At 57.4% G+C, this 16,972-nt stretch overlaps 2 protein-coding genes across 3 annotated transcripts; one reads left to right on the plus strand and one right to left on the minus strand.

Moving 5' to 3' along the window:
- Positions 1-133: 133 nt before the first annotated feature.
- Positions 134-6,488, plus strand: PDAP1 (PDGFA associated protein 1). Its single transcript, XM_049788706.1, has 6 exons — positions 134-198; positions 2,800-2,891; positions 3,435-3,542; positions 4,728-4,849; positions 5,490-5,641; positions 5,992-6,488. The coding sequence occupies exons 1-6, from the start codon at positions 189-191 to the stop codon at positions 6,048-6,050; spliced, it is 543 nt and encodes a 180-aa protein (XP_049644663.1). The 5' UTR covers positions 134-188; the 3' UTR covers positions 6,051-6,488.
- Positions 6,489-7,796: 1,308 nt separating this feature from the next.
- ARPC1B (actin related protein 2/3 complex subunit 1B) lies at positions 7,797-16,743 on the minus strand. Of its 2 annotated transcripts, none has more exons than XM_049788663.1 (10): positions 16,672-16,743; positions 12,003-12,079; positions 11,772-11,876; positions 11,113-11,335; positions 10,157-10,264; positions 9,505-9,711; positions 9,353-9,428; positions 8,500-8,705; positions 8,024-8,110; positions 7,797-7,946 (listed from the first exon to the last, which is right to left on the minus strand). In XM_049788663.1, the coding sequence occupies exons 2-9, from the start codon at positions 12,064-12,066 to the stop codon at positions 8,041-8,043; spliced, it is 1,059 nt and encodes a 352-aa protein (XP_049644620.1). In that variant the 5' UTR covers positions 12,067-12,079; positions 16,672-16,743; the 3' UTR covers positions 7,797-7,946; positions 8,024-8,040. The 2 variants fall into 2 exon arrangements, with proteins under 2 accessions (XP_049644620.1, XP_049644619.1); XM_049788662.1 differs by having other exon boundaries at positions 8,024-8,114.
- Positions 16,744-16,972: the final 229 nt, after the last annotated feature.

The following is a 16,972-nucleotide window of genomic DNA, read 5'->3' on the forward strand; positions in this document are numbered from 1 at the left end:
TCAGGCGGCTCACGAGACAGCCGAATTGTGCGTCGGTTTCTCTTGAAGGACCCCTATTCCTCGCGGCTCCGGCGCGCGGAGGGCCAGGCCGGGCGGAAGAAGTCGAGCCCAAGGCATTTCCGCTTCCGGTGTCAGTTCGAGGCGCTGCTGCCGCCGCCGCCGCCGCCGCTGCAGCTGCCGGAGCCGCGATGCCTAAAGGTGAGGGGTGGGCGGCGCGCGGGGTTCGGGGGTCTCGAGGGGGGACGGCCCCGAGTCCGGCTCTCGGCGCTTCCTCGGGCCGGCGGGTGGCGCGGAGCCAGAGCCCAGCGTCGTTCTCGCCGCCTGATTGTCCCGAAGGGGGACCCCGAGTCCCTCTTGAGGCCTCCTCCTCGAGCCTGTCTCTAGGGTTCGGGGCGCCTCGGAGACGCGGATCGGGTCTGGGGGCGCTCTTCCCCGGGGATCTGGGGGTTGCTTCCTGCCTCGGGGGCTCGCCCCGAGTCACCGCGCCCCGCGCCCAGTGCGGGATTCGTCCGCCTGCCCTAGACTAGAAGAGTATCTGGGTGCTCGAGCTGCCGGGCCCGGATCCGGAGACCCGGGAGGGATGCTGCCTCAAACCGGGCGAGGGGTTTGAGGCTCCCGGTCCTAAGCCCCGGTACCCACACGCTGCCACCCCGACCCGGTCCCTCGGCTTCTTTGCAGAACTGGTTTGGTTAGGGGGGACGCTTGCTTGCTTCATAGTGACCCACGTGCCGCGCTGCCCCGCCCGGCAGGGCCGCGATTATGGGGTGATCGTTAACTCCTGAAGTTTGCAGCCCTGTACACCCCAATACCTTACACACACACACACACACACACACACACACACACACACACACCACACCACACACCAAAGAAAGAACCTTCGCTTAGGATTCCGATCACTCAATACACACACCCCTTGCAGACTGTTTGCATCTGCACACACACACACCTTGCAGACTTTGCATCTGTACACACACACACACACACACACACACACACACACACACACACACACACCCCTTGCAGACTCTTTGCATCTGCACCCCGGTTCCCCCGCTATTCTCTCTCACCTGCAATGTCTGGGCCGGAGGAGTCCAAGGAGTTATTTTGTGGCCGCTCTCTCTCGGAGCGCTCAATTTAGCCCCGACCCAGAACAGATGGTAGATAGCAAAGGGCTGTCACCCAGTCAGAGATAAGCTTGCTGGGTCCCCTCCCGTGTCTCTCTGCTTTCCCGAAGCCCTTCTGGGCTCTCCCCTGCTGGGGGGGAAAAAGGGCGGGTACGGAGTGTTCTTGACCCCCAGTATATGGCGTTCACAGCTCTGGCAGGCTGAAGTCTGCTACTGAAAACCGCTTTCTGGAAGTCTGGTTCTCTCTCAGCTGAGGGAGAGCTGCAGGCATCCAGGTTTCCATTTCTTGCTTGCATTGGCTCGGGGAGTGAAAGGAAGCCAGAGCTCAGGAAAGAAAAACATGGGCTTCGGGCTTCCGAAAGAAATCGGAGGCCAGGCGTGGCTTCGTGTTTTTGCTTTTCTAAAGTAGTAAGTTGTTGGGGAGCAGAGAACCGCCCACTTGTTTCCGTTGTGTAACAGGTTGTGCTGACAGGAGTGAGGTTTCTGATGTTACTGTGGACCCAGTTGGGGCCAGTGCCCACTGGCCGATTGAGTTGTTAGCATTGCCTAGACTGCGAAGCGGACGAGGAAGAACTGGGGTGGGATTTGAACTAGACTGACTTAGCCTTGCTTCCGACAGTGTAGGAGTGTCCTGTGTATGAGATTGGCCTTTTGCATTTGGGTTTTGTTTGGTTTTGGTTCTGGGCTGTACCTGCCAGTGCTCAGGTGCTAGTCCCCACAGCTGCTGGAGCCCCCAAACTGTCCAGGCATCCATCTCCCCAGCTCAGATGCAAGTCTCCATCTGCTGCCTGCTTCTCATCCCCTTTGACTTATGTGGGTCTCTTGGCCAGCCTCCCACCGCTGACACTGGGCTGTGGCCCGCATCTGCCAAGACACCCTTGGGAACCTAGCTCGTCATTAAAAGTGGGTGGGGAGGTTGGGAGGTGCCCAATTAGGGCCTAGCAGCTGCTGTCTAGGAAGTGGAGACAGGCCTGGTTGTGCTAGGCCCCAGCTGTCTAATTACAGAGTCCTCACTCAGAGTCCTCGCTCCCAGGAAAGGTGGGGCCGGGACAGAGCACCCCAGCACAGTGGGCCGTGAAACTGAGGCCAGCAGCAGATCAGTGCTGGTCTTAGAGGAACTGGAGTTCCAGGAGCCTCATGGGCCATTCCTGGGGTGCTTATTGGCCCTGTCCACTGGCTAACTGGGGTGGGAGTTCCCTTTGCTTGCCTGCCTGTTTTTACCCCTATGCCTTAGGTGACTATGGTGCTAGATTATCTCCGGGTGTTGGAGCAGACTGTGCTCCTGCCTCTCTACCAGATTATATGAAAAGCGGCCACCATGGCCTGTTCCTGGGGCTGTCCAGTTGGGAGCAAGCATGCCAGCCCAGGAGGCTGAGAGCTGCCATCTAAGCCATCTAAGCTCCTGGCTCTGCCTCTATGGGTGCTGGGAATGTATGAGGTGCTGCAGACAGGGGCTGTGCTTGGCAAGATGCAGTACCTGTGACAGGCCCTGGAGAGCAAGTCCAGGCTCCCATGTTGGTGCAGCCACTCCCCCAGCTCCTGTTTTACTGGGGAGGCTGTGTCTACACCCCACTTTGACGGTGCTGTGGTGGTGCGAAGGAGCTTCTTGGGCCCCTTTGAGCAAGGAGGGGGTTGGGGCGCAGTGATTCATGCTAATGGGGTCATCCCACAGGGAGGAAGGGAGGCCACAAGGGCCGAGCACGGCAGTACACCAGCCCCGAAGAGATCGACGCCCAGCTCCAGGCTGAGAAGCAGAAGGCCAGGGTGAGTACCTGCCCGCTGTCTCCCCCTGCCCACTGTGGCTGCTCCGTAGCTCTGGGACCCCCACCCCTTCCCCAGTCCTCTTCACAGGAAGTATGGCTTTTGTAGATAGCCTGTTTCCATGTCCACCAGGCTCAGGGTAAGAGGGCACCACTGAGTATGGGATAAAGGGCTGAAGATGCCGACCCTGGGAAATGAATGCTGGCGTGGCAGCCGGGGCATGTGTCAACAGAGTGCTGTGTTGAGAGACAACTGATATGGCCAATCTGACTGTGTGCTTGGGATGCAGCAGGGACTAGGTGGGCAGTGCCAGGAGCCCACTGTGTGCAGCTTCTGGGATCTTTCAGGAGATGCAAGGGCTGCTCCACCCAGAGACTGTGGGGCTGGGTATTCCCTTGGACTACGTCCCTTGAGGCAGAGCAAGGCTGGATCCTGCTTCTAGGCTGTCATTGCCCGGACCTGGGGTGAAGGGGAAGGTCACGGGGTCATAGTCTTGGGGTCTTGTTTTGCGTTTTTGATTCTGCAGGTTGTTCATTTCTGAAACAGGAAGAAGAGGAACAAGAAGACGGTGGAGATGGGGCTACAGGGGACCCCAAAAAAGAGAAAAAATCCCTAGACTCAGAAGAAAGCGAGGATGAAGATGATGACTACCAGGTATGTACAGTGAGTTGGGCTCGGGGCCCCTGCAGGGCAGCTTCACCATCTCCAGACAAGCTGTTCAGGAAGTCAAGGGTCACCGCGGGTGGGGACACATTGTAGACAAAGTTCTTGGGGTGCTGTGGTGAGTAGGTGACATTTAAATTGAATCTGAGAGGAGAGTCCAGCACAGGAAATCAGGGTGTGGAACCGTACATGACAGGTTCTGAGTGGGGAACATGGTTTGGTCTGGGGGAACAGGACTGATGAAGGGAGAGTGGCAATGGCAGCTCTTGGTGGTTTGTGGCCCTAGAGCAGGGGTCTCAAACTCAATTTACCTGGGGGCCGCAGGAGGCAAAGTCAGGGTGATCCTTGAGTGCAAAGTCAGTAGTAAACCTTGAACATTGGGGGTGTGTGACTCAAACAACTAAAACAAAAAAAAAAATAAAGATTTCTCTAGGGCAGGGCCACAAAATGTGTGGAGGGCCGCAAATGGCCCGCAGGCCTTGAGTTTGCCCTGCCATAGAGGAAGGAACTGGTCAGAGGAGAACTTGGCAGGGGAGGCGGCATCTGAGCCAGAAGGTGCTCCTTGGATTTGGGGTGACAGACCCTGTGCACAATGGCCAGAGTTGAGCCCCACTTTAGAGACGCTCATGGATCATGGTGAATTGTGCTAAGTGAGGATTGGGAGACCAGGATTCTGCTAGACCAGCTAGGATTAGGTCAGCAGGTGCCGAGCCAGCCTGTGCCCAGATGGGCTGTCTTGGTTGCTGTTGACCTGGCAGCTTGAAAAACAGAATGAGTTGTGACTGGGGCAGAGGCATTGATGACCCTGTGTGGCCCCATGCTCATTCCTCTGCCCTTCCTGGGTAGGGTGGCCCCCTGAGCCGAAGAGCCCTAATCAGTATTGGTGGATGGCAGCAGTCCGTGTCCTGCTCTGGGGCCCTCTGGCTGTGGGAGTGACACCCAACCCCACTGAATCCTGAGTTTCAAGGCGAAGTTGGAAGCAGGGAGTGGGGCTCTGTGTCCAGAGCTGGTGGGTTAAGTCTGAGGTCACGGCAAGGTGCTGGGCCCATGTTTCCACTGTCACTTGCCACCGTGGCTGTCCTGCCTGGAACTCAGCAGAGACTGGAACCTGGGTCACCCCCATGACCAGAGGCTCCATGAACCCCTGTGCCCACCACTGCTGCTTGTATGTCTCAGCAAAAGCGCAAAGGCGTGGAGGGGCTCATCGACATCGAGAACCCCAATCGGGTGGCACAGACAACCAAGAAGGTCACACAGCTGGACCTGGACGGACCCAAGGAACTTTCCAGAAGAGAACGGTAACTAGCTAACCTGGGCAGGGTGGGCTCTGCTTTATTTCCGTCAGTTCATCCCCCTGAGGGCTCCACAGGAAATAAGAACAGAAGACCAGTGTTTTCCTCAAGCAAAACTACCAGAGAGAGGCCAGAGAGGAGAGTGGGGATGGCACTTGTGTTACCTGTAGCCGACCTAGGTTCAATCCCCAGCATCCCATATCCCAAGTGCCCCAGAAGTGATGCTAGGCAATAGTTTCAGGCCTGAACGTTGCACTGATGTTCTGACTCAGGGCCATGGTCATCCTGAATTCCAGCAAAACACCATATCAGGCTACATGGGGCCAGGGGTTGCCCTGTGCTAGCCAGATGTTAGCCACGTGCTCTCAGTCCAGGGAGCACAGACAGCACTCAATTCAGAGAACCCCACAGGATGTAGGCCTTGGGGGGGCTGCCTGCTCCCTCCAGAACCAGGTCTTCAGGATGTTGGTGTGATAAGATGCCCAGCTCCCATGCTCGGGAGAATTGGCTCCCATCTCATTGTAGATAGGTCTGACCACATGGGGGCGACTTTGGCCTCCTGGCTTCTTCTGGGCCTCATAGCAGAGTGTGAGGCCTTCATCCTGGCCCCTGCATCCAGCTCAGCTGCTGCCTCTTCATCCCCCAGAGAGGAAATCGAGAAGCAGAAAGCAAAAGAGCGTTACATGAAAATGCATTTAGCGGGGAAGACAGAGCAAGCCAAGGCTGACCTGGCCCGCTTGGCTATCATCCGGAAGCAGCGAGAAGAGGCAGCCCGGAAGAAGGAGGAGGAGAGGAAAGGTGAGCGTAGGCACTGCTCTGCTGGTGAGGGGCCTATTTTCTCCTCTGGCTCCCTGGGGCTCACAGCAGTAGCTGAGCACGCTTATTTCCAGGCTTCACCAGGACCTGAGCTCAGCAGCACAGGAAAGTTTGAAGCTGGTCTGTCTGAACTCAGGGAGAGCTTCCCTCGCCCAGCAGTGAACCCGCTGGTGTTCTTTGTGGGGGAAGCACCCTGGAAGCCACACTCCCAGACTGCCCTGGACACTGCTAGCTCTGAGCATGCCTCATGTGTGTGCATGTGTCTGTCTGTGTCTTTGTGGCTCAGCATCAAGCAATACTCGGGTCTAATCTCTGTCCCCTTCTGCCCGCAGCAAAAGACGATGCCACTTTGTCAGGCAAGCGGATGCAGTCTCTGTCCCTGAGCAAGTAGACCAGAAGGGATGGGCTGGGCCACCGCGGGCCTGCTGCCTCCTTCCTACCTGCCTGTCATGGCACCGCCTCTTCATCCTGGCACAGAAATCGTTTGGGGGGGGATGATGGGGGTGGGGGGCTGCTGTCTCCGAGACGGAAAGATGCTGGACAGCGTTTCTTATGTGACATCAGATGTTCTCGCTGTTACTAGAATGGGAGCCCTGGGTAGGGGCTGGGAGGGGAAGTGGTTCCCAGAGATGGGCTATGGCCCCCCGCCTGGCAGTGGCTCAGGGATGCACCCTGGGAGTCCGTGACCCCCAGTAGGCTGCCCTTCTGCGTTTTCCTCTGAGCCTGGTTCAGGCCCTGAACCCTGCCCAGCGCTCGCTTCAGATGTCCCCAGCCACGGGCTCCACAAACCAACGTGTATATTTGGCAGATTAAACTCCACCTTATGGTACTCAGTTTGGCGGCATCTTGGGCCCAGGCCTGGTCTCTCCACCCACCGGGGGGTGGGGGGGTGGGTGGGGGGTGGGCAAAGCTTCAGAGCTGAGTCAGGCAGACCCTGGTGCCCAACCCTCCACAAGGAGCCATGCAGGAGTTTGAGCCCTGATCCCTAACTCCCAGCACCCTCACAGACCTACATTTAGCCATCAGGAGACCCCACTCCAGCTCCCCCTGGTCCTTAGAACACCTCTGCACATGAATGTGGGGGAAGACAGATGGGGTCAGAGTCAGTGTCAGCTCCAGGGACCTCCAGTTAGCAGATCCCCATGCAGGTCCTAGACAACACAAGTGCCCTCGGTGTCCCTTCAGTGGGCATAAATTCAGGCCTAGCCCAGGTTCTGGAAGCTCTCAGGCCAGCGGGCCAAAAGCAGCAGGAACAAAACCTGGAGAGGGGATAGGAGTGGCAGTGGCCCTGTACACAGCCAAACTGGATCCAGTCCAAGCACCCCATATGGCCCCTAGGCACAGAGCCAGGAGTAAGCCCTGGGACTGCCGGATGTGGCCTAAAAAGACAAATTTGACATGAAGGAAAGTTTGCCTAAGATGTGCAGGAGCAGGTGAAACCCTAAAAGGTGACGAGCATCCAAGGAGAGGTTCTTGGGGGTCAGAGAGATAGCACAGCAGTAGAGCATTCTACTTGCATATGGCTGACCCAGGACTGATTGTGGTTCAATTCCCGGCATCCAGAAGTAACCCGAGTGCTGCCGGGTGTGATCCAAAAACCAAGGGAAAAAAAAAATGAACAGTTCTTATTCATGCTCCATAACAGCACCCCCTCTAACCCCATGCCCATCCTTAGATGGAACCTTCAAAAGAAACTGGGTTTAAGATCAGTTGAGGGGTGCTTGGAGCTAAGGGGTCAATGTGCCAGCAGGCTCAAGGACCCCATGTTCTGGTGGTTTTTTTTTCTTCCCTCCCTTCCTCCACCATGTTCTGGTTGTTTTGAGTCCTTACGCCATACCTGGCAATGCTCGGGCTTTACTGCTGGCTCTGTGCTCAGCAATCACTCCAGCTGGGCTCAGAGGACCCCATGGGAAAATAGCCTCTCCACTCTGCTCAACCCCATTGAGACCCTCTAATTTGATCCTAGCACAGTATCAAATGAGGTTATCAATGAGTGCCCCCAACAACAGGACTAGTACCAGGGAATTCTGGGCCACTGAAAACTGCAGGATACACACAGCTGAGTTCTGGCTGTGGGTTTATTGTCTTCAACAGAAGCAAAAGCTGGTGAGCAGCAGCACAAGGAAGGGTTTGCAGGAGTAGATGAAAGCGCCTTCTGGGCTGGGTCAGAATACTCCATGTCTGCCTGCCCCTGCAGTAGAAAGGCCCCTGACCAGCCGGGGGTCTCAGTAAAATGGGCAGCCGCTCCTCACTTGATCTTCAGGTCCTTCAGGGCAGATTCCAAGCTCTGCAAAGAGGAGCAGGGAGTGAGTTTCAGTCCCCATAAGGACACTGAAGGGGGGAGGGGGGAGGGCAGGACCTCACCTTAACATCCCAGATGCTCATGCCACCATCCATGCCTGTGGTGCAGAACTGGGAGCACTTGGCCTTGCCCCCACTGAGCACTGAAATCTGGCTGCAGAGAGGAGAGAGGGGCTGTCAGGTCCTTCCCACCTCTGAAGGGACCTGGGGCTAGTTCCTGAAACCATTGTAGGGCAACATGGGAACGCCTAACTATCAAAGGGGCAGGTCATCATCTGGCTACACTGGTTGGCTGGCTGGCGCACCCCTATGATTGGTACAATTGGAGCTTTGTTTCCAGCGTGCTCAGGAATCACTCCTGGCAGTACTTGGGATCATATGGGACATTAGGAATTGAACCTGAGTTGGCTGTGTGCAAGGCAAAAGCTCTGTTGTGCTATTGCTCCTACCCTAGTTTATGAGTCTGCAGTGGGCCCTACAAGTTTCATGGTCATTGGGCATTGCCTCCTCCCCCATGGTCACTGCTGACAGAACCTCACCTGACGCTGTTCTTGTGCAAAGAGTCCAGGCCCGCGCCAGGCCCAGCAGCACCTTCAGAGCTTGCCTTTTTGTCCAGGTTCTGGAAGCGCTCCCGAGCTGTCAAGCCACGCTGTGAGCTCTGCTTGGGCACATCCAGCCGCCCCCCGGAGCTCAGCACCCCGGTGGCGCTGTCATAGGTGAACAGCACCGGGAAGCAGTCATGGCCCTGTAGTGGGGGTGACGGTGGGACTCAGAGGGAGACCCTTACCCCAAGGCCAACCACAGTACCTGGTTTGGGGGTGAGCGTCTAGGGCTGCTGATAGAAAAAGCCAATCTGGGGCACCCCTGAGTCCAGAGCTGCTGTCCTGAGCAGCCCCCAGACCTTTTGTAGGGTACCCCAAAAGCTGGGGGCTTCTCCAGGTCTGATTCACTTCTGGGACGCCTTCAGAGGTTGTGCAGACGGGATGGTAGCAGCGCCCCCTTCTGGACACAGCTAAACTACAACCCCGTAGGTAGCTGGGTCCGTGGAGCTTCAGCAAAGGGGAGCAGAATCCACCCAGACATGGGAAGTGAAGGAGCGCACCTCAGCGTTAGGTCACTGCAGTTGGGGATTTGGGGGGGGGGGGGTGGGCACACCCAGCGGGACTTGGGTTACTTCAGACTGCTCTCAGGTGGGGCTGCGGGATGCCAGATCAAACCCAGGGTGCAAAACAAATGACCTCCCTGCTGTGCTGTCGCTCCGACCCCAATTGGGGATGTTCTGGACACCCCATAACCCGGCCTATACTGAACACCATGGGCCAATGGTTGGGGGTACCTCTGGGCTGACTCCAGGGAGCCCCACTAGCACAGGCACTACCCCCCACTGCTCACCGCTGCCACCAGGCTGTTCTCCGTGATAAAGGTGACGGCCAGCAGGGGCAGAGTCTCCGAGGCCAGAGTGGCAACACTGTGGGGACAGAGATGTCACTACCCCATGACCCCTCATGTGCCCCATTCCTGACCCTAAGGCCCGCAGCACTCACGCCATCTTCTTCTCTGCATCAGCCAGGCACACAGTGCTGTCGTGGCTGACCCAGGCCACACGGCTGCCACTAGCCGAGAAGCAGACTCCGTGCACCCAGCCACAGCTGCTGCTAGACTCAAACATCAACTCCCCGAAAGGCATCTTAGAGCCCCAGGGGGTCGGCGCTGGCCGCTGCTCCACCTCCTTGATGTAGGCCGAGAAGATCCTGCAAAGGCAGCAGAGAAATGACAGGAAGGGAACCTCCAGCTTGGAGTCCTGGGACCGCCTGGTGATCCCCCCAGATGGGGACTTGGGGATCTGGACTCTGCTATGGGGGGGCTCAGGGCACTGCTGTCAGGACTGAAAACCAGCGACAGGTTTTTTGTTTTTTTTTGGCCTTAAGATAATGAGCTTTGTCCCTGCTCGGCCAGGCACAACTTAGGGTGAAAGACCACCCCTTCCCATTCATGTCCTTCTGACAGAAGTGGGGCAGGATTCAGGGTGTAGATTCTAGAGCGAATGGAGGCCCAGGAGTGTCCCTGCTTAGGGGAGGAGGAAGCAGATGGGGCCCCAGTGATGCTTCAGAGCAAAACCTGCTGACAGGTGGCCCCCACCCTCCCCCAGCAGCAAAGACCAGCCTTGGTCTGGGGTCCCCAGGGGGGAGTCTTCACCTGCACTTGAAGTCGCAGGAGCCCGCAGCCAGGAGCACATTGTTGGGATGCCAGTCCAGGCTGAGCACAGTGGAACGGATGGGCTTCTTGATGTGCTTGCATACCCACCTGCATGCAAGAGAGCCAATGAGGAGAGGGACACGTGCCCTGCACCCCCATATTGGCACATAACAGTTCACAGGCTGTGGGTTTGTTTCGAATTTTTCTGGTTTTTGTTTTGTTTTCGCTTTGGGGCTGCTCATGTCATTCTGTGCTCAGGAATCATTCTTGGCTGGCTCAAGCACCCTATGGGATGTTGAGGATCCAACCCAGGTCAGCCAGTTTGTTTCTTTTATTTGGGGCCAACCTGGTACAGGAAGAGGACCCCTGGACTTCCTTGGGAGGGACCATATAGTGTGTAGGGTTGGCCAGCTACAAGGCAAGTACCTTCACCCTCTTTCTATGCACCACTAAAGAGTCTGAATGGTGGGGGTCAAGGGAGCTAAGCCCCATCCCAGGACTCTGGACTTGGCTCCCACCCTGCCCCAGTATTTTTTTGTTTGTTTGGTTTTTGGTTTTTGGGTCACACCCGGCAGCACTCAGGGGTTACTCCTGGCTCTAGGCTCAGAAATCGTCCCTGGCAGGCACAGGGGACCATATGGGATGCCAGAATTCGAACCACCATCCTTCTGCATGAAAGGCAAATGCCCTACCTCCATGCAATCTCTCCGGCCCCATCCCCAGTGTTCTTTTTTATTGGGGGGGGGTCAATCTGATTGATTGATTTTTTGGTTTTGGGGTTACACCCAGTGGTACTCAGGGATTACTCCTGGCTCTGTGCTCAGAAATTGCTCTGGGACCATATGGGATACCGGGATTCAAACCACTGTCTGTCCTGGATCGGCTGCATGCAAGGAAAACCTGCTGTGCTATCTTTCCAGCCCCTGCCCCAGTGTTCTCTGCACCCCTGCACCCACCAATCATTCTCCTGCTCAAAGTAGCAGATGGAGATGACACGGGAGCCACTGCCCACAGCAAACTTGTCCTCTCGGGGGGCCCAGCGCACACAGCGGGCCGCGCGGTTAATACGCAGGATGACCAGCGTGGGTTTCCACACGCGGCCCTTGAGTGTCCACACATAGGCATTGCGGTCTGTGCCGCAGGTCACGATGCGGTTGCTCTCAGGTGCCCAGTCGATGCCTGTGAGGTAGGGGGACGCGAAGCTGAAACACCCCCATGCAGAGGGTGTCCCTTGCACAGGGGTGGGGCTCAGTGGCCACAGGTAGGAAGCAGCTACACTGCCCGACAGGTAAACTTTCTAAGGAATCTTATGTCAAGGGGCAGTAGGCTGAAACTTGTATGTTATGGCTCTCCCAACGAAGAGACAGAAAAAAAGCTGGGTCCTTGGGAAGGTTGTACTGCTGGATCATGCCTCTCCTGAAGCTCACAAGTCTGAGATTTCAGTGACTTAACGTATCATTTCCCTTTAGGACTAGCCCCGACCAGCCTGAATGAGTGACATGTTTCTTGCCACCCAAACTGCCAGCGATTGATCCACCAAGTGGGGCGGAGGGTCCCGGCTGATTCTACCCTGTCCCCTACCTCTGCCAGGTGACCCAGGTACTGCCCGACGCACCTGTCACCTGCCCGTTGTGTTCCTTGAGCTCATGCACCTTGGTCCACTTGGCTCCGCTCTTCTCGTAGATGTGCACCTCATGGTTGTTGGGGCAGATGGCAATCTCTAAAAAGAGATAGCGGGGCTGGCAGAGGCAGTAGGGGCCCCTTCCCTCCCAAAGCACCCGGGTAGTGTCCTCTGTGACCTCTGCGTGCAGACCCCAGGAATCCCAGTGCAACCAAGGGCACTCACGGGTGTGGTCTTTGTTCCAGGCATGGCAGCTGATGGGTTCCACCAGGAAGCTGTGGTACGCCATGGTTGCGTGGCTCCTGGGCCCAGAATGAGAAGGATCCCAGATCAGCCCTGTGCCCTGCCTCAGTTTCCCTCTTCACCTCACTGGATGCCTTGAAGGCTCCAGGAAACAGATACAGACTGGGGCTGGGCTGTGGGGAGATGCAGGCCCAGGAATGGAATGTACTGCTCTGTCCTTCCATCCACCCATGCCTCAGCTCCTCAGGTGCCCCATGAAGCCTGTGTCATTGTCGGGCACCTTTGTTTGTGCTCTTCCCCAGCTAGTCCCCCTGTACAGATCCCTGCCCCAGACCAAGTGGCACCTAGTGTGTCTGGACTGACAGACACACTAAATGCTCTAAATAAAGCATTTATTGATTATTAGAAGCTGAGGATGCTGGCTGGCTACAGTATCTGGGGAGGCCTGGAACACCCCAGAAGGCACTAAAGACGAGTGTGCTGGTGGGAGGAATAAAAGCCCAAGCTCTCAGCCATCCCGTGTCCAAGGAGCCAATTTCCCAGTCACCTTTGACATTGCAGCAGACAGGAATTGGGGGGGGGGGGGGCCTAGGGATGGGGTCCATGGCTCCATCCTTTCCCCAAACCAGTAGCTGCAGACGGTTGGTTGGGCCCAATTGGGGAAGGGCCTGGAATTGTTGAGGGGACTTGGTACTCAGGCCATGGGGGCCAGTCACAGCCTGACCCCTGCTCCCTAGCAGGGCCATTGCAGGGGACACTGAGGAGTCCCCAGTCCTGAAGAAGCAGCACGTACCTTAGAGGTGGCCCCAGAAAACAGAACCATAGCCCTGCATCCCCCAAAAATGATTGGCACAGAAGGGGCAGTGTTAGTGGTCCCAGAAGTCAGAACCTAGGGGACCATGGGGGGGGGATGCTTCCAGCCCCTTCGAGGTCCTTCCTTGCACTCAGCACCGTCTAGACCTTTCTGGTACCAAATCAGTCATGCCCAAGACTCCTCAATGACCACCCTGCACTGGACCGGGTGGTTCCAGGGCAGCCTTCAGTAACAAGGAGCTGGGGACAGGCTGGCCCAGGGCAGCACCACATCCTCAGACTCTGGCCCACTTGCCTACCCACTGCCCTAGAAAAGCATCAACCAGGTGGCAGAGGGCAAGCACACACAACACACAAGCATAGTCACATCATACACAATCACACATTCACAACACAATCATATAGTCATACACACACTCAGAACACAATCATACACAATCATACCACACACAATACAATCACAGTCATGTACACATAATCATACAACACAATCATATGCAATCACATGACAATCACATACACAGCACACAAACACATTCATACAACCACACACACAGCCCAGGCCACACTTCAGCACATATTCAGCCCAATTACAGTCCCACAGGTACCCATGTACCCACAAACACACACACACACACACACACACACACACACACACACACACACAGCCCAGCCCAGCCCCCAGATGCTCCTTCTCTCCTTTTAAGGTCCCACATAGGTGATCAGCCCAGGCCTCCGGGTGGGTGGGGTCCCCATCCCAGAACAGAGGCACCAATTGGGACCAGGGGTGTCTGACCACAGGGCTGAGCCAATCTTCTCACCCACATGTCAACTTCCTTTCTGGCTCACTCCCCTGGTCTGGCACGTGGGGGGGGGGGGGGAACGGGACGAGGTTGTTGGGGATCCAGCACATGCCTCATTACTGCCTCCCATTTCTTTTTTGTTTTTGTTTTGGGGCCACACCCAGCAGTGCTCAGGGGTTATTCCTGGCTATCTGCTCAGAAATAGCTCCTGGCAGGCACGGGGGACCATATGGGACCCCGGGATTCGAACCAACCACCTTAGGTCCTGGATCGGCTGCTTGCAAGGCAAGCTATCTCTCCAGCCCCACTGCCTCCCATTTCTAGGGGAGGGTGGGGCAGAAACCCAACCAGCTCAGTCCTTCAGAAGGAAGAGGTGGGGGCCAGAGAGAGAGCATGGAAGTAAGGTGTTGGAATCCCGGCATCCCATATGGTCCCCTGTGCCTGCCAGGGGCAATTTCTGAGCATAGAGCCAGGAGTAGCCCCTGAGCACCGCTGGGTGTGACCCAAAAACCAAAAAAAAAAAAAAAAAAAAAGGAAGAGGTGCCAAGGCTGCACTTGGGAGTACCCAGAGCCTGAACCCCTTCCTGCCCAGGAAGAGATGGGAGTCCTCTGAGTGGTCCTGGGGCCCCAAAATATACATGAGGTAAGGAAGACTGTGGCCCCAGAGGAAGGAAGTGACCCTCCTCTCAGTTGACCCCAACTCTGCAGCAGCCCAGGAAGGAGACCTCTCCCTTTTGAAAATTTCCAGAGCAGAGCCCTGAGGGTAGCAGGCACCAGCCAGCCTCAACTCTCACCTCCTCCTCTCTTCCTCTTCCCACTCTCATCTCCTTGCTCCTCCCCCACTCTTTTCCCTCCCCCCTCCCTCACTTCCTCCATCACCCCTACTAAGAAGGAAGTGAGCTACAGTCCTCACCGCAAACCCCCCAGTTTCTCAGGGTTCCAGGTCCTGCACCAGGGGTGCTAAAACCTCCACTTTTAGGGCATGGGGGCCGGGAGCACCACAGAGAGAGCAAATTGAGGAGACAAGACACTGGGAAGCCTTAGTTTGCCCCCTCACCGTGAAAACAGTGAGGGGGGGAGCCCCTGAACCAAGACACCGCACACAGTACTCAGAGTGGATATGGTGGGGGTGTGGTTTACATCTAGGGTGCCAGAGACCATGAGCTAGGTTGGGTGGAGATTCTGCCTCTTTTATTTTGTCAAGTTCACTTCAGGGTTCCCCTTGACAGGCTCCTTTCCTTCCCTCCTGGCGGGGAAGCTTGGGGTGGGGGGTTAGGTAGGCTGGCAAATTGGGGCTCCCAGAACCCCAACCCCAGCCTGGCTACTATTTCCAAGTAGCGCTGGGTGCGAATGGTCCCTACTGGGTGTGTCCCCAACATACCTCTAAGCAGAGCCCCCTTAAAGGGGGCCCAGGTTGGGCTGCTTTTGCAAGGCGCCCTCACAGGAGCTGTCTGGCTCGCTCAGGGAAGTCCCCACCCGCGAGTTTCACCCCAGCCAAGAAGCGGTTGGTTACTCAACTTCCTGCCGAGGGAGCCACTCTCCTACAGCCCAGGCAAGAAACTTGGGTTGTAGAGCTTTGGGGCACCCACCCAGGGCCCCCAAATGGCTCCAGCCAGCGGTGCTGGGGGGGCTCTTGCGGGCGTGCGTGGCACTTTCCAGGCACTGAAGTCAGAAAGATCCGCTGGGCAGGACCAGGGAGAGTCCAGAACCCAGAATGGGAAAGTGGCTCCTGCTGTCTCTGGGCACCTCCCAGAAATGACCCTGGGGACTTGTAGAGCCAGTAGAAGCCCCAGAGCACGAACACGGAAGCGCAGGGACCCGGAACAGAGCCAGGGGGGCCCATTTTCAGAGCCCAGAGGCCATCAGCATCACCCCTAAGCAACCCTCAGGAGTGTCTTCATTTCAGAGGGCTTTTATTCCCCCCAACTTTCATTGTGCTCCAAAGGAGACTGATGCTCCTGCCAGGCACACAAGTCTCCCCAACTCTTATGTGGGGCTCACCCCGGGACAGGCCTGGTAGTGAGAGCGACAGGGACTAGATGGTGACAGTTCTTAGTATGAGCAGGACACCCCCCCTTTAATGGGGAGTAAGCCTGTCAGTCCCCACTCCCCATCTGGAGGGTGGAGAGTTGATAGGTGAAGGAAGAAACTGACAGTGGGCCCTCAACTCTCAAAGGGCCTGCCCTGGAGGGGTAGGACCGGGTGTGTGTGTGGAACCTGCAGACCCAATGCCCGGGGCTGCTATGCTAGTATCAGGCTCAGGATCACAGTTTGACTGTCAGGGTCCTGCCTGCGGGCAGCCAGCGCTGACCCTCGGGCCGGTTCCATTGTCCCAATCACCCCCCAGACCTGCCCGTACCAGCCTTGGGGCGGAGTGGAGGTGGGAGCTGGGGGGCAGGCAGGGAAGATCAGGAGTGGAGGGACCCCAGATCGGGACTCAGGGGGCAAGAGAGAGGGACCCCCCTGGAGCAGAGGGACCCCCGAAGCGGGGTGCAGAGCCAAAAGGAGCGAGAGGCCAGAGCAGGGGGCTTAGGGGGCCGGCAAGGGCGGGGCGGGGGCGCCAGCTCATTTCCCGGCGGAGCAACCCGGAAGGCTGGAGGAGGCAGGGGAAGTGACTGGGCGTGGGTGGGGCCCTCCCGATCGAAATAACGGGGTGTAGGGGAGTGTGGAGTGGGGACCGGGTTGCAAAGGCGGGGATGGGGTGCGGGAAGAGGCCGGAAAATGGGGCGAGGGGGGGCATGAGCGTACTTGCCCCAGGTTCCCCTCGTCCTGGGCGGCGTCCACCCCTACCCCTGGGGACCCCCCAAACCCCACATCTGTGCTCTTCACGTCCGAACCCCCCAAGCCCGTGCACCCTCTAAGTTCCCGGGGAACGGGACCCCCAATTGCACGCGCCCCTTCCTTTTTCCCTCCCGGGGCCCCCTTGCCTCCAGACACCCCGGCCTGCGCCCTCCCGCTTTCCTTCTCACCCCACTCTGTCCTTTCCCACTTTTCTGCCCCTGCCAAGCACCCCCAGCGCCAGGCAGCAACCTCACCTCGGGGCACCCAGGCCGCGGACTCTGGGCAGTCGACGCGCCGACCCGGGTCTGGGCCCCGAGCTGAGCCGCAGCCACTTCCTCGTGGGCGGGGGCGGGGTCCTGGGAATGGGCGTGGTCTGGTGGGCGTGATTATGTCCTGGCCACGCCCCGCTCTCCATCCCGGGACTGTCTGGGCTTGAAGCCTCTAAGTCCAGGAGCCTGGCCAAAAAAAAAAAAAAAAAAAAGAGCCCGCCAAGATGGGGCTAGAGCGGGAAGGGCGTTTTTACCTTGCACGCAGCCGACCCCGACCCGGTTCGCT

The sequence above is a fragment of the Suncus etruscus genome, chromosome 15 (assembly GCF_024139225.1).
Source record: "Suncus etruscus isolate mSunEtr1 chromosome 15, mSunEtr1.pri.cur, whole genome shotgun sequence".
Taxonomy (NCBI): domain Eukaryota; kingdom Metazoa; phylum Chordata; class Mammalia; order Eulipotyphla; family Soricidae; genus Suncus; species Suncus etruscus.

What these genes read in the sequence shown, in the direction of transcription:
- PDAP1 (XM_049788706.1), top strand. An exon ending in CTGAGAAGCAGAAGGCCAGG is followed by an intron (nt 2,892 to 3,434) that starts GTGAGTACCTGC and finishes TTTCTGAAACAG; the next exon opens with GAAGAAGAGGAACAAGAAGA. An exon ending in GAAGGAGGAGGAGAGGAAAG is followed by an intron (nt 5,642 to 5,991) that starts GTGAGCGTAGGC and finishes TTCTGCCCGCAG; the next exon opens with CAAAAGACGATGCCACTTTG.
- ARPC1B (XM_049788662.1), bottom strand. Translation starts at nt 12,066, where the DNA reads ATGGCGTACCACAGCTTCCTGGTGGAACCCATCAGCTGCCATGCCTGG. An exon ending in TTTGAGCAGGAGAATGATTG is followed by an intron (nt 10,265 to 11,112) that starts GTGGGTGCAGGG and finishes TCTTGCATGCAG; the next exon opens with GTGGGTATGCAAGCACATCA. An exon ending in TCCTGCGACTTCAAGTGCAG is followed by an intron (nt 9,712 to 10,156) that starts GTGAAGACTCCC and finishes CTGCCTTTGCAG; the next exon opens with GATCTTCTCGGCCTACATCA.